This window comes from Conger conger, chromosome 9, assembly GCF_963514075.1.
Source record: "Conger conger chromosome 9, fConCon1.1, whole genome shotgun sequence".
In the NCBI taxonomy this organism is placed as follows: domain Eukaryota; kingdom Metazoa; phylum Chordata; class Actinopteri; order Anguilliformes; family Congridae; genus Conger; species Conger conger.
In genome coordinates, this window is record NC_083768.1 from 13,850,339 (window position 1) to 13,866,811 (window position 16,473).

A 16,473-nucleotide genomic window follows, 5' to 3' on the forward strand; every position below is an offset into this window, starting at 1 on the left:
CCAGGCCGCTTTCTGAAATCAGCATTGTAAATGGCTCTAGCACACCCGTCAAAAAGGAGTATAAAATGGCCTCTCTCCTTTGAGTGGCACCCACAAGACGTGTGGGAGAGCTTATTAGTCTTAGTCACACACAATGAAATTGCTGTTGTGGGAAACTACGTGTTCCCAAGGGGTGAAACTTACTTGAATGTACTTGCTTTTATTTCAGTGAAGAATGGTTTGCATAGAACATGAAAATCAAATTTTTAACAGTAGATAAATTCTACTTACTGTGTGTGTGTGCGAGAGAGAGAGAGAGAGAGAGAGAGAGAGGGAGAGTGAGACAGAGAGAGAGAGAAAGTGACACAGAGAGAGAGAGAGAGAGAGAGAGAGAGAGTAGGTGTGTGTGTGTGTTTGTGTGTCTGTCTACAACACTACAGAACCCAGCCCACCCTTCATTGTGTTCATATGTGGGTTTTCTTTAAAGCCATGATCATTGACAGTTGAAATGAGGTCAGGGTCAGGTGAGTCTAAAACGCAATGAAAATGTAATGGAAGCCAGTGAAAAGTTTCTTGTTTGTGCAGTCTTAGCATTGTGCTCATTGCTGCCACCTGCTGGTAAACTGCAGTAATAAAGGTGTGAAGTATTTCTGTGGGTGATTCTGCAGATGGAGGTGGAGTTAGCGGTTTTGGGGCAGGATGGAGGCAGGGTTAGGGGTGTAGTGGCAGGGTGGAGGAGGGGTTCAAGGTGTAGGGGCAGGGTGGAGTAAGGGTTATTGGTGTAGGGGCAGATCCATGGTGAGGGCAGGGGTGGGGTTATGGGTGTAGGGGCAGGAGGGAGTTGGGGTTATGGGTGTAGGGGCAGGAGGGAGTTTGGGTTATGGGTGTAGGGGCAGGGTGGAGTTGGGCTTATGGGTGTAGGGGCAGGGTGGATTTGGGGTTATGGGTGTAGGGGCAGGTCCATAGTGAGGGCAGGGGTGGGGTTATGGGTGTAGGGGAAGGAGGGAGTTTGGGTTCAAGGTGTAGGGGCGGGAGGGAGTTTGGGTTATGGGTGTAGGGGCAGGGTGGAGTTGGGGTTATGGGTGTAGGGGCAGGAGGGAGTTTGTGTTATGGGTGTAGGGGCAGGGTGGAGTTGGGGTTATGGGTGTAGGGGCAGGAGGGAGTTTGGGTTATGGGTGTATGGGCAGGGTGTAGTTGGGGTTATGGGTGTAGGGGCAGGAGGGAGTTTGGGTTATGGGTGTAGGGGCAGGGTGGAGTTGGGGTTATGGGTGCAGGGGCAGGGTGGAGTTGGGGTTATGGGTGCAGGGGCAGGGTGGAGTTGGGGTTATGGGTGTAGGGGCAGGGTGGAGTTGGGGTTATGGGTGTAGGGGCAGGGTGGAGTTGGGGTTATGGGTGTAGGGGCAGGTCCATAGTGAGGGCAGGGGTGGGGTCGTTTGGGGGGCTGAGCCCCAGCATGTGGAAGTAGGACACCAGTTGGGCCGGGACCTCAGCCAGCACACACTGAGCCAGTGCTTCTATGGGGGCCTGCGGAGACAGAGAGACCCAAAAACAAGAGTCACCTCCCAAAAATATCCCCCCATATTTTATCATCAAATCCTATCTGGGAGCATGCGTGCTCAATGTGCTACTTTACAAAAATACAGCAGAGACGTTAGATTAAATCTGAAGTGCGCTCTCCAAAAACACCCATCATAAGAAAATCTTATTATACTTTTTTTTTTTTTTTTTTTTTTTCATGTGAGGGCTGCACCAATGGCACATTACATGTCATTTGGCTGGCGCTTTTATTCAAAGTGACTTACAGTTGATTAGACTAAGCAGGAGACAATCCTCCCCTGGAGCAATGCAGGGTTAAGGGCCTTGCTCAAGGGCCCAACGGCTGTGTGGATCTTATTGTGGCTACACCGGGGATCGAACATCCAACCAGTCATTTACCTTAACCACTACGTTACATGACCCCACAGGATGGATTTTATGACACATGACCCCACAGAAAGTGATATTAAGACACACGACCCCACAGGAAGTGATTTTATGACACATGACCCCACAGGAAGTGATTTTAAGACCCGTGACCCCACAGGAAGTGATTGTGACGGCGTTGATAAGAAGCGGTGGGACTCACGCCCAGGAAATGGCGGAAAGGCAGGAACTGCACGATGTCGCGGGACGCGGGCTCTCCCGCGGGGGACAGCAGGGGCCCGTCGTCCCCGTCCAGGAACTCCATGCCGCTGAAGTCGGCCCCGCCCACCCCCACGATGACGATGGACACAGGGAGCCGCGAGGCGTTCACGATGGCGGCGCGCGTCTCGTCCAGGTCAGAGATCACGCCGTCGGTGATGATGAGGAGGACGAAGTACTGCTGCAATGGGAGGAAGAGTACGGCGTGCTCTTAATCCTCACACTGCAGAACGTGTACAGCAGGACCACTGCAGCACGAATAGTCAAAGCTAGTTTCAGCAGGTGAGGTTTTGAAACAACTGGTTGACCAGTTCAGACCAGCTCCATCCTCAACATGGTTTGACCAGCTCAAGCTAGGTTTTGTAACTCTTGGTAGCTCATAATTTCAAGCTGGTCATAGCTGGATTTTACAGCAGGCATGTATGACAATCCCATGCGAAAATACGTCAAAGTATACCTGAAATACATTAATACATTTTGAGAAGAATAGTTACAGTTTATATCAAGTATGATTAATACGCAAATTGTTCACATGGGGCAGTCAGCTCTCATTACATTACATTACATTACATTATTGGCATTTGGCAGACGCTCTTATCCAGAGCGACGTACAACAAAGTGCATACCCATAACCAGGGATAAGTTCGCTGAAAGACCCTAGAGGTAAGTACAATTTCAACTGCTACCTGTACAACAAAAATAAGGACAAGGGCCATTTTTTTTTTTTTTTTTTTTTTTTTTTTTTTTTTGAACAAACAAACAAACAGAGCAAAAGTCACCAAACTTAACTATCCAAACACTCTCAACCAATATATCACGTTCCCTCATGCAGTCCTGGGTTCAGTTCCCCTCCAGGGCACTTTCTGCACCTCTCTAACTGTAACCCTCTCTGCTTTCACTGTCTGAGTAAAGTAACCAGAGTGCATAAGGGTGGACTATCCTCTGTCAGTTTCAGTATGTATAGGGGCAAATGAGAAAAAATCATTCCTAGAAGCACATTAAAAAAAGATAAGTTTCAGCTTAAATAGGAGTTGGACTGTTGCTTTTTGCCACAGAATAGGCGGTGGTTCTCCAGGTGGAAATGCTCAGTGCAGGTATATCAGCCACTCTTGTGATAGTTTGAGGCAGCTGCAACAGGACCCTCCTCAGGAGAATTCAGGTGAAAAAGCCAGCAATTTGTTCCAGGGGGCATGCAATCACTTTCATGCTCCGGTTACCTGCAAGACTTTAAAAGGACTATTTCCAGGTATTTCATGATTTTGAAAAAAGAAAGAAAATAACTTCAAAGAATCTTCAAAGATGGCTGAGCGCTGTGTCTGGTCCTGACTGTGTGGCTGCAGCGGTTTGTGCATGTGGGTGTGTGTGGGTGCATGTGGGTGCGTGTGGGTGCCTGTGGATGCGTGCGTGTGTGTGCGTGTGGGTGTGTGCGTGTGGGTGCCTGTGGGTGTGTGTGGGTGCATGTGGGTGCGTGTGTGTGGGTGTGTGGGTGCGTGTGGGTGCATGTGGGTGCGTGTGGGTGCCTGTGGATGCGTGCGTGTGTGTGCGTGTGGGTGTGTGCGTGTGGGTGCATGTGGGTGCGTGTGGGTGCGTGTGTGTGGGTGTGTGGGTGCGTGTGGGTGCATGTGGGTGCGTGTGGGTGCCTGTGGATGCGTGCGTGTGTGTGCGTGTGGGTGTGTGCGTGTGGGTGCATGTGGGTGCGTGTGGGTGCGTGTGTGTGGGTGTGTGGGTGCGTGTGGGTGCATGTGGGTGCGTGTGGGTGCCTGTGGATGCGTGCGTGTGTGTGCGTGTGGGTGTGTGCGTGTGGGTGCATGTGGGTGCGTGTGGGTGCGTGTGTGTGGGTGTGTGGGTGCGTGTGGGTGCATGTGGGTGCGTGTGGGTGCCTGTGGATGCGTGCGTGTGTGTGCGTGTGGGTGTGTGCGTGTGGGTGCGTGTGCATGCGTGTGGGTGCGTGTGGGTGCGTGTGGGTGCCTGTGGATGCGTGTGGGTGTGTGCGTGTGGGTGCGTGTGCATGCGTGTGGGTGCGTGTGGGTGTGTGCGTGTGGGTGTTCGCGCCGCGGGTACGACTCACCGAGGCGCTTTCCTGCTCGGCCGCCTGGACTCCGAATCGAGCCACGTGGTTTATGATGGGGGCGAAGTTGGTGGGACCGTACAGCTGAACCTGTGGCAGACACGTCCTGTACGCCTCCAGCACCCCCTCCATTCCTGGGGGGTGGGGGGGGTTTGGTGAGAACAGACCAAACAACTCAACCACCATACCAAAATGGAATATGCTCACAATACATTTCACATATATTATCAAGACGTAGCAAAATTGCTAAATATATGGGTAAATAAATCCTTTTCCATGGAAATCTGCAGGGTCTGCTGGCTTTTATTTTCACCTTAAAAAGAATAACCTGGTTCAGGCCTGAGGAACCAGGTAGGGTGGGTTAACTGAGTAATCCAGGGCCCTGTTTCAGGAAGCAGGATTACAGAGTCAGATGGAGTAAAAACCGTAACCCGACTAAATCCAGAACCCTCAAAACCTGTGGCTTTCCAAAGCATGAATAACATATACTAGTATATATAGTGTACCCAGAAATGCTTCCCCACTGGTTTAGAACACCCCAAGGGGTTCTCCCCCTATTACATAAAATGGTTTGCCATTCCACAGCAAGCCATCAACAATTCTGTCTACAAATATAATAATTCTTCATATTAGTGTGGAAATTACTTATAGCTTACTTCAACCTACACCTCTCCTGAAAGAACTCCATCTGAAATTGCTTTGGCAGTTCACATTATTAATCCCTTTGATGGATTTAAAAAAAAACCTCCCCAAAGAATTCATTACAGAGAGCAAATTCATCTCTGTTCTCTGTCCTCCTCTGACCCCAAATGGGGCCGGCATGGGGCGTGACACAAGGAAGAGGTCCATGAAAAGAGACTCCATTAAATAAAGATATGTACAGCTCTAATGAAAGCATACCTGCGCAGAATGGGGAGGCAGGATTGAAGTTGAGGGGGAACTCATGGGAGAGCTGCGGAAAGGAAGTTGGACGCAGTTGAAAGAGACACAGTAGAAGCACATCTACATTATACATATTCCTCTGTAAACTCTATGGTATAAATGAGTAATGCATTCAGACTCTTAGCTCCGGGCTCACCTCCCATGTTGGAGGAACCTGGGCTCCAAATCCGAATGCGGGGAACATTTTGTCACTGCGGAGAAGAGAGCACTCAGATAACCGCTGTGAAATGTAATTATTGCGATCATGTGTCTAGGCCATACATAATGTAAATACCTACATTACATGCTACATTACCATGCTCTTCCACTGTGCCTTAGAAAGCTTTTAGAATGATTTACATAACTATCGAGATAATTTATTTATGGAGTCATTGCAACAAAAAACATGAACATTGAATCATATCATTCAGTCACGTTGGAACGATGGACAACAATGGACAAACACTTCAAAATACAAAGACGTGGTAAGGGCGATAGTCGTCATTGCTAAGGCAGGTGTGTCAAAAGCCAGTATTAGAGGGTTGCCGTATCGGTTGTTGTTTTGTTAATGTAGGCCTTGGAAAGTGTGGAGTAGTTAGCTAATAGTTGGCTTATCAGGCAACTGCTGGGGCACACTGAAATCATGCACACCTGCAGGACCTGGTTGACACCCTTGCGGCACAGGTAAATCCATCCATCCATTATCTGAACCCGCTTATCCTGAACAGGGTCGCAGGGGGGCTGGAGCCTATCCCAGCATACATTGGGCGAAAGGCAGGAATACACCCTGGACAGGTCGCCAGTCCATCACAGGGCACACACACCATTCACTCACACACTCATACCTACGGGCAATTTAGACTCTCCAATCAGCCTAACATGCATGTCTTTGGACTGTGGGAGGAAACCGGAGTACCCGGAGGAAACCCACGCAGACACGGGGACAACATGCAAACTCCGCACAGAGAGGCCCCGGCCGACGGGGATTCGAACCCAGGACCTCCTTGCTGTGAGGCGGCAGTGCTACCCACTGCACCATCCGTGCCGCCCGGCACAGGTAAATGCACCTGCTAAAGGTTAGCCATACCTGTCATAGTCCTGAATGACCGTCCCCACTGACCACATGGCCGCAAGGTACTCGTTGAAGCCATCGGGGCTGATGTAATGCAGGGACTCCGGGCACCGCGGGTCTCCGTTGGACCCTGTGAAGTCCACACCCACCTGGACCCCCCATGACAAAACACATCAAAAACAGCAAACTTGAGGGGATGCATCGAACGTGCCTTTTGTGTATTCTTAGATATATTCATATCAAGGCATATTATCACACATTATAACATATTTAGGGACACAATACATAGGCGACTGGCCAAAATGCACTCCCAGCCTCCCAGAGAGAGCTACGCAAACTCTCTGTACATAGGCGTCCATATTATGTACTGTATGCAGTGTCTGAAATACTAATGCAGGTTGCTTGCCTCTTTTGTATGGCGTGTCTGACACCTAGAAAGTGAACTACACCACCATTTATATCACATTTTATCGCTACGTTTAATAGGGAGATATCTAATATTTTCAAAACAAGATACAGTTTGGTTTATCTTCTCTCCACAAATATGGTTCACATCACACACTTGATGTGACAAGCAGAATGTGTGGTAGCAACGTGCAAGGATTGCCACTCACAGTGAAGTTGATTTGGCATCCACCCATGACGTAGTCCAGAAAGCTGTACTCCTTCCCCACCTGTATGATTAAGCAGTAGCATATGATATGCAATATCACAATACATTAACTCCATTTTCACAATACATACAGTGCCCTCCAAAATGTTTGGGACAAAGACCCGTCATTTATTTATTTGCCTCTGTACTCCACATTTGTTTAACCATGTAAGAATTACAGCAATGTTTATACATTGTCTCCCCATTTCAGGGCACCATAATATTTGGGACACAGCATTGTTATGTAAAGCAATCATGTTTAGCATTTTGTTGTATATCCTTTGCATGCCATGACTTCTTGATGTCTGTGACCGATCAACATCATCTGGAGTCTGGATATCTTATTTTCAGGCTGTCCAAAAAGGGATACAAAAACTCTCTGTATTTGAATGATTGTTTCTCCTGAATATTTTTGTCATTGAGTTCAACAGGAAATTATTTTTATCTGGCAGCAGCGCGGTGGTTCTAGTATGGAGACTGGAGAAGCAGGCCCACCTGACACAGTCTGACGCTAACTATGCCAGAGTTTCTGTAGTTCTTCTTCTTCTCTTTCTTTGCGCTGTTCACACATTCGAACTCTGCCTAGAGCGAGAGTGTGCGTGTGTGTGTGTGTAAGAGAGAGAGAGAGAGGTTACCTCAGGTTACATACCTGTAACACATACCTACAGTTACATTCACGCACACACAGTCATGAACAATGGTGCCTTTTTTCTTCAAATGCCTATGTTTTACCCCCAAAATGTAAAAAAAAAAAAGATAAAGAATAAAATGATATTTTAACAATATGATTTCTCTCAGTGAACTCACAGGTGAAGCCCATGAAGCTTGCTGAAGCTGTGTCAAATCTGTCTCAAATGAGCCAATGAGGTCATGAGACCCATCAGCATCAAAGTCATAGCAGTCCACCTGTAATACAGTAAGCAGAAAGAAATTATCACCACACCACTCTGTCCAGTGATTACACTGTGAAAATATTTTTGTAAATCAAAATTAACAACAAATGTTGCTCAACGCATTTCCCATAACTAGAATAATCTACTGTAGCCTACACTATTGACGTAAAATTATATCGGTTCATCAGGCGGCGGTAGGCTCTGCTCAATCGAAACGGGTCAACGCTTTGTGAAGCCGATTAAAACGTTCTTCAAATCTATTATTAAAAACGGTCGCCCAAAAGTGGTAGGGACACTGCCCAAACCTACGCCTATGCACAACCTCATTCTCCATTTATGAATAGGCTATTGTAAAAAAATATATATATACATTTTTACCGATGAAGTTGCGATATCGTTTAATGCGGCCTACGTCATAATGCTGTCACCTGGTAAAAAAAAATATTTAAAAGCGGAAATCCATAGCTACTCTCGTTTTTGCAGTAGAACTGCATTCATAGACAACTACGTGGTGCACACTGGTACAGCTCAGTTTCGTCAGTTGTTAATCGAAAATAAGCTAAAGTTGTTGTAGAAACGACCCCAATGTGCAACAACACCCTTACTTAGTTTGTTAATAGGGAGGCAGGCACATCACGCAGTTGATGTTTTTGATCTATTTTGTTATTTGATCCTGCACTCTATGTTGACTTTGTCTTGGCTACTTTTATTGATTCTCCCGATTTGTAATGTATATATGCACTTGTGTAAATTGTAACTTCTAATGTCTGTAATTGGTTATGTCGTGTGTCTGCAACCATGTTTTAATGTGCTGCTGCCTGTCTTGGCCAGAACAGTCTAGGAAAATAGATTTTTAATCTCAATGAGGCTTTTCCCTGGTTAAAAAACTTCTTTTTTTTTAAACCTTGCCATTGGAATTATCAGCGAATATTGTTAATGTACTAATCTTGAGCCTGATGGTGCGCATGCAGACACGTAGGGTACTGCTAAATTTAGTTGAATTCCGTGCTGAAGACCAGCATAATGACGCACCACACCTTTTTTGGAAACTTCATTGATATTAATACCGGAGTAAATCACTTAAGAAACATGAATCCTACAGGAGGAACAGATTGCTCTATGTGCATAAAACAGGAACGCACGACGGGGAGTAAGACGTTCCCTGTCGTTACTGTTAAATCTCATAATGAATCGTGGAAAAATTCCTGGCACATAGTCGTAGATATACTTAATATTTCATCATATAATGTATCTGTGGGTGACAAAAGGTATTCAATCAGATATGGTACATTATATTTATAAACAGCAGGTATCTCAATCAAAATTTAAATGCAAAAACTAGAAATGGATTGCATTTGAAGACAAAATATGATGTGATGATTCCAGGTGGTTCAAAACCTTAGTCCAAATGTTTAAATATGTCAAATACACTATTTATTAGAATTATTATTATTTATAATAATATTAGAATTAGACTCATTGGTCTTCTGCTGCTGTAGCCTATCCACTTAGAGGTTTGATGTGTTGTGTGTTCAGAGATATATACCACTGTTGTAATGTGTGGTTATTTGCATGACTGTCACCTTCCTGTCAGCTTTGACCAGTTTGGCTCTTCTCCTCTGACCTCTCTAATTAACAAAGTGTTTCTGCCTGCAGAACTGCTGCTCACTGGATGTTTTTTTTAGTTTTTCACACCATTCTGAGTAAACTCTAGAGACTGCTGTGCGTGAAAATCCCGGGAGATCAGCAGTTACAGAAATACTCAAACCAGCCCATCTGGCACCAACAATCATACCATGGTCAAAATCACTGAGATCACATTTTTCCCCCATTCTGATGGTTGATGTGAACATTAACAGAAGCTCCGCACCCATATCTATATGATTGTATGCATTGCACTGCTGCCACACTATTGGCTGATTAGATAATGAGATAAATAAGTATGCGTACAGGTGTTCCTGATAAAGTTCTCAGGGAGTGTATATTTCATCATTGCCTGCAAGGCCTAAAATGTTATAACACAACATAATACAGCCCCTAAACCATGGGAGGGGTGTGGAGATGGACTGACCTTCACAGGCTGCTCCATGTTACTCCCACACAGGCCCTGCAGAGGGATCCGGAAGGGCCTCCAGACTGGATCCAGAGAGTTCTCAACCACCTGCGTGGAGAAGAAACCTTCACACACTTTCTACACTGTAAAATAACATATATAATATTACCATTTCATTGACACTTTACAATTGCAACTTTGTAAAATTGTGTTACGCTTGGATTTTATTTGATCTGTTTATGTACTTCCCTGTCATAGTTTTTATCTGAAAAAAACTGATAAAGATAAATAAAGATTTATGTTTGTAATATTGCTGAAAATTATTATTATTAGATCAGGACTCCTCATTTGTCTCCTATGGTCACCGTGCACAGCGCAGTGCTGATTCAGGTCTAACATAGGGACCATATGTAATTCATTTAAGGCTGAAGGTTACTGTGTGACAGTGATGTTTTGGAAACTGACCTCTGTTCTGTGGGCCAGCTGCCATCCAGACTCAGTGTGTCTGTGGATCTCCAGAAATGGGTCTGATTTCCCAAAGAAATCCTGAAACAATTGAGATTGAAAATGCGGACATTTAGCAGACGCTCCCCTGCAGGTTAAGTACCTAGCCCCAAGAGTCAATCATGAGTGGATCTTCTGGGAACAGAGCCTGCAAACTGAGCCGTGAGGCCAGCTTCCTAGCCATTATATCACACTCCTGGCAAACAAACAACTACATTATGTATGTCAGCATTCACATATTCGTATGCGTACTGGACATCAACCACTCCTGGCTGGGGGCCGATGATCCCAAGCACTATGCAAGATTAAGTTAATACCATTTTCAGGCTACTCTATGTAAACAGACAGACAGACCAGTAAGTAAATACATAATTAAATAAAGAAAGTACACTACAGGTGAAGTTCAGCTTGCGTAGTCATAACCAGCCCAACACTGTTACCAATGACCCTGATACACAACCCCAGCTGCCTCAGTAACTCCTGCATCCAGCTAATGAGTGACGTGTGAAACGGGAACCACAGTAGCCATGGCTGAAGGTGCCGAAATGATACTTCCTGTGCGATGAGGGAGATGTATGCAGACTTATAAGAGGGACATTTGGCCAGGGCAGGGGTGAAAACCCTCTCTCCCATACCCCCGCTGGCAGACGTCAGCCTGCAGGGTTTTTTTGGGGGGGGTTCGTAATGCTGGGACAGTTTGGTGAATGAAGATTCCCCAAACTTCCTGGACTTGAGATACACATCCTTTGTTCGGTCTGGATTCCTGGATCGTTGCCATCAGACTGCATGTACACTTGACTCACTTTGTTATCCAGTTTCCTGGCTTCCATCTCGAAGTTCACCACCCTGTTATCTCTGACTTCCTCTGCACTGATCTGCAGAAGGAATGCAATTCAACACCGGAACACAAGGGTCCTAATCTCACTTTAAATTTGAAATGCTTAAAAAAATCATTCAAAAAAATGTACTCGATTTAAACGGTCATGTATGAAAAGCTATTGATAGAATCTCATTGAAGCACGCACCAAAGGCCTTATTCTTATACTTTTTGATTCAATATACACTCAGATAATAATTTAAAAACAATAATTGCGTTCTGCGTTTGGAATGTCCACAAATCACAAATCATTCATTCCAAGCACGATTTCATTATTTCTTTCAGTCAAAAACTGAAATACACAGGCAGATGCAGTATGTTTAAAAGTGTCATGTTTCCATGGAAACCCCTTTTAAAACTCACAGTGATTGTCGCCATTCCAGCGGGCCTCTTGTCCTTCAGAAGAAGGGGACGTGTCTGCCTCCTGCTGGACACAATCTGAAATGCGACGGCGAATGAACGCAAACACGCAATGGCACTGCTGCTCTGTGCCAAGCTGGGCCTCCATCGGCTGGCTGTCTCTGCTTCTCATCGTGTCCAGAACACCCATTACATGCCTGAATAAGCTGCCTTTCCATAGTTCTGTTAACATTATTACAGACACAGCATGGATTCAGCTACCCTATCACCCTTCAAAGGGCAGCTTTATTTTCTGCAATCTGTTTGTGTTTAGGCAGATATTCTTTTTTCTGACATTTTATTTCGCTGTTTATTTCTGCGGTTTTGCTAAGCTGCTCTTTTCTCACCGGGTTGCAGAAGTTCAGATTGATTTCCTTTAAACCATTTTTTCAGGTTCTCTCAAAATTGGCTCAGGCTTTTTTTTGCCTCCATTGTGAAGTATTATACAACAGGCTGTCTGTATGCGCTTCTGCACAACACAAAGACTGATTGATGCATCCTCTGTGGTCCTGGATGCACAGCGTCATGCTCAGTACTGAACTACAGTCAAATTACAATAACACCCTCAATAAAAGTTGCCTTTAAATATAAAATTAAAGTGTGCGTACATTTTAATTATCTGAGGTGTCACAAAAGGATGGCCGACCCCCAGGCCTTGGACAGGAAGCGACCTAACCTGACCCAAGGTGCACTCCAGTTCGCCCAGGAAATCATCGTCGCTGAGGTCCTCCGTTTCGTTGTCGATGTCGTAGATCGCCAATTTCAGCTTCTGCACGATCTCGAAGTAGTAGTGGACCGTGAGCTTCTTGGCGAACTGGGGGCAGAGGCAGTTCTGGACCCTCTCCGTCCGATCCACCTGAGATTGAAGGGCCAAGTGTAACCTGCCTGGACCCTCCGTCCGATCCACCTGAGATTTAAGGGTTTAACCTGCCTGGACCCCCTCTGCCCGATCAACCTGAGATTTAAGGGTTTAACCTGCCTGGACCCACTCCGCCCAATCAACCTGAGATTTAAGGGTTTAACCCGCCTGGACCCACTCCGTCCGATCAACCTGAGATTTAAGGATTGTGTTTAACCTGCCTGACTGCCGTGTTATCCTGTCCTCATCCACCGTTATGGTGCAGCACAGACACGACTAATACTGATGGTACAGTCACGTCCAAGACTGCCATAACCAGTCCAGAGGTGAGCTACATTTATTCAAGCCTGCTACTTGCCAGCAAACAGGTGTACCCAGATGTAGCTGGCCATATTATACACTATACACAGCCCCACCGCTGGGCCAGGCAGAGCTGAGGTGGATTGGATGGCTGACTGTTCCAACATTAGGGCAGAATAGGGCCTTTGCAATAACCAAGTGAGCCGGCAAATCATCGGTACCGGCAAAAAATGGCCAAGCGGGTGTATTTTTTCTGATGAGATACAGCAAATACAGTTTTCAAAATACAGTAACAGCATAAAGTGCATACTTGGATATTATTACTACTGTCCCAAGGGCTTGCTCCTCCATTCAGAGACAAAACAACTCAGAGCCAATCAGAAGCTTGGCGTCGGTCTAACGGTTCTAAACTCCCGATGAAGGTGAAATGCGGAAGATAGAAGCTGACCTCCAGCCACTGGTCCCCAGACGCGCTCTCAAACAGGACACACAGAGGGTCGGATTTGGAGCCCAGGTCTCTGTCCCGCAGGTCCTCACAAGACACGGACAGGTCCACCCGGGTCACACACCGCGACGCCATCAGGGCTCGCCTACACACACGCCTGTAACCACACAAACACACACACACACACATACACGCACACACACACAGATACATGCACAAACACACACACACACACACACAGATACATGCACAAACACACGCGCACACACAGATATATGCACATGCACACACACGCACACACATGCACAAACACAGATACATGCACATGCGCGCACACACACATACACACACACACATACAAACATGCACATGCACATGCAATGGAATGACATACATACACACATATGCATGGATAAACACATAAGTGAACGCATGCAAACGCACAAGTATGTGCACTTGTACTGCAAGCACACACAGGTGAATCATGTACTGTAGCATGCCTTACAAAATCTATACATACAGCAAATCTTTTCATTTCATTTATAGTATTAAGCGTAAAACGTTTCAGCCTTAATCTGACTAATACATTTCAATCAGTATTCACCTTGTGTGTGCGAGAGCATTGTGTTTCCCACAGCAAATTAAAACCACCAGAACAAACCTGCTCTTAGCTGGCAGCCGGAAGCACGAATGTGCTGGAACATGAAAGATTGCTTTCCTCTCCAACCCCCTTCGAGCCCATTGCAGCCTTTCAAAACTGAAGATAATCTGCTGATACAATTAGCTAATGGAATTATCTGCCTTGTTTAGCTAAATGGACGGCCGTGGCACTCACTGAAATTACCTGTAACGCCATTGGCACAGTACAACTGACAGGTATAAGTACAGCGGCTAAAACTACACGCATTTGGCAAGGAAGGGAAAAAGGGTATTTGTCGCTAAAATACAATACAGGACATGAGCGAATATCGTATGCATGTCCAGCAATAGTCCATTACTAATGCATGTCACTAATGTATCTGCACCACTAGGTGAACAGTCATTAAGACAGTGACACAATTTTTTGTCGTTTTGGCTCTGCACTGCAGCAAATTGGATTTGGAATGAAACAATGAATATGAGATTAGAGGGCAGACTGTCAGTTTCAGTTTGAGGGCATTTGCATCCATATCGGGTGATCTTCAGGAATTACTGTACTGCACTGCATACATACACTCAGTGAGCACTTTATTAGGTAGACCTGTACAGCAGCTTGTTAATGCAAATATTTAATCAGCCAATCACGCACCAGCAGCTAAATGCATAAAGGCGTGCAGATGTGGTCAAGAGATTCAGCTGTTTTTTAGACCAAATGTCAGAATGGGGAAAAAAATCTGATCTAAGTGACTTGCGACCATGGAATGATTGTTGGGGCCAGACAGGATGGATTCTCAGAAACTGCTGATCTCCTGGCATTTTCACGCACAACAGTCTCTAGAGTTTGCAGACAATTGTGCGGAAAAACAAAAAACACTGAGCACCTGTTCTGTGGACAAAAATGCGTTGTAAATGGGAGACATCAGAGGAGAAGACCGGGCCTGTCAAAGCTGACAGGAAGATAACAGTTATGCAAATAACCACACATTACAACATTGGTATGCAGAAGAGCATCTCTGAACACACAGCAAGTCAAACCTCTAAGTGCTACAGCAGCAGAAGACCAACAAATAAAAAAAAATAAGTCTAATGAATACATGATAAAGTGCTCACTGAGTGTCATTCCCCCCTTTTCGGGGACCAGAAGTCATTTGGCAGTTGGCTGCTCAACCATTTCCTGGCCAGCTGTGTGTCCTTGCATCGTTAATGCACAAGAAAGCTATAAAAAAAAATGTCTGTTACTGTTCTCTCACAACATGAGGACTAACTATGGACTGCACTGCAATAGCCAGAAACAGACCAATAGAAATAAAATGGCAGGTGCCGGCTTACCATTTTGTTTGTTGTAAAGCAAAATAACCCTGAATGTAAATAAAAGATAGTTGCTAAGGGCTCACATCCATAGACTCACTTCCTGTGTTAGTCTTTGCATTTCTGTTAAGAATTTATCCTCAGCTTCAGAGGTGGCTGTCAAAATCCCAAATCCTGAGGCCTGATTGGCCCATCTTAATTAATCCATGCTGATCTGGATGGCCGCTTAGTCAATGGCCAGGTATAAAAAGGCCTGTAGTTCAAGAAAATTGGATAAAAAACAGACTTTATTTTCAGCCTGAATTTACAGAATAAAGATTGCTCTTAAGAATACAATGTGGACAACTTCCTTTTTCTTTTTTTGCCGCTTCTGCCTTTTCCTGTAAAACATCCTTGCAACTGTATCACTTTAGAAAGCTCTTCACAAATTAAATTCAACTGCAACAATTGGCATGCCCTTTGTTCCCCACTTACCTTTTTCTCAGCGAGTTTTTGCCTTAAACTCAAGTCTCAACTCCTCAGGGTATCCTCATTCTCCATACAGCAGCTGTCATGCGTTAGAGGACTGGTAATATGGGGGGGTCACTGTGCTAATATTAATTATAAATGCAGGCAGTTACCCAACAGAAGTGCATCTGCAGCTGTCCGAATATACACGTCACACTGTACTTAAGGAATATCGCAAGAACGCGACCAATCCAAATGTAAAACTAAATTTACACAATTTCGAAATGACGAAGCATCGTACGTGTAGGAAGGGAGATGAGCAGTTTATAAACTCTGGAAATTCTAAAAAGTTTAATTTTAGGAAAGCACACCTGAAGGATTGCTTCACAGGGAAACCAAAGAATAACAGGCAAGCTTCCACGTAATGGCCGCTGTTTCGTTAACCGTTTAAAGTCATCTCAAATGCTAGTGTGAAGCAAAATTGCTAATAGCTTGAAAAAATAAAGTGAACGAGAGTATAACTATAGAATGAAATCGACTGATGCTCGAATACAACCTTCACAAACCTGCCTCTCTGCACTTGTTTACAGCAGAGGCATTGTGGGATACACAACAAATGGGGAACAACTTCATAATTCAGGAGAGGCCTTTAATTGCCGTGACTACAATGGGATCCCATGAGATCTGACTGTTTGATCCCACCAGCAAAGGAGACACTGGCTCTCTCTGTCGTAACATGAGCTAACTAATCCCCAGGACACATTGTTGGTTGGGCCTGGTTAACACAGCGTTTTAATGAGTGCAGGCCGTAATGCACTGTATGGATGCATCAGCGGACCTGTCGGTGTGAAAATGGGTTCTGCGGAGTCGCTCCAA

At 45.3% G+C, this 16,473-nt stretch overlaps 1 protein-coding gene across 1 annotated transcript; it reads right to left on the minus strand.

Moving 5' to 3' along the window:
- Nucleotides 1-1,365: 1,365 nt before the first annotated feature.
- Nucleotides 1,366-15,718, minus strand: LOC133137551 (copine-3-like). The gene is made up of 16 exons (XM_061255883.1): nucleotides 15,625-15,718; nucleotides 13,207-13,360; nucleotides 12,276-12,455; nucleotides 11,564-11,638; nucleotides 11,127-11,198; nucleotides 10,285-10,365; nucleotides 9,838-9,927; nucleotides 7,681-7,779; nucleotides 7,369-7,455; nucleotides 6,836-6,895; nucleotides 6,237-6,370; nucleotides 5,307-5,361; nucleotides 5,129-5,180; nucleotides 4,229-4,362; nucleotides 2,105-2,341; nucleotides 1,366-1,503 (listed from the first exon to the last, which is right to left on the minus strand). Exons 2-16 carry the CDS (start codon nucleotides 13,336-13,338, stop codon nucleotides 1,366-1,368), a joined length of 1,626 nt encoding a protein of 541 aa, XP_061111867.1. The 5' UTR covers nucleotides 13,339-13,360; nucleotides 15,625-15,718.
- Nucleotides 15,719-16,473: the final 755 nt, after the last annotated feature.

What these genes read in the sequence shown, in the direction of transcription:
- LOC133137551 (XM_061255883.1), bottom strand. Translation starts at nt 13,338, where the DNA reads ATGGCGTCGCGGTGTGTGACCCGGGTGGACCTGTCCGTGTCTTGTGAG. An exon ending in AAGCTTCATGGGCTTCACCT is followed by an intron (nt 7,456 to 7,680) that starts GTGAGTTCACTG and finishes CTCTCGCTCTAG; the next exon opens with GCAGAGTTCGAATGTGTGAA. An exon ending in GATGCCAAATCAACTTCACT is followed by an intron (nt 6,371 to 6,835) that starts GTGAGTGGCAAT and finishes TGGGGGGTCCAG; the next exon opens with GTGGGTGTGGACTTCACAGG.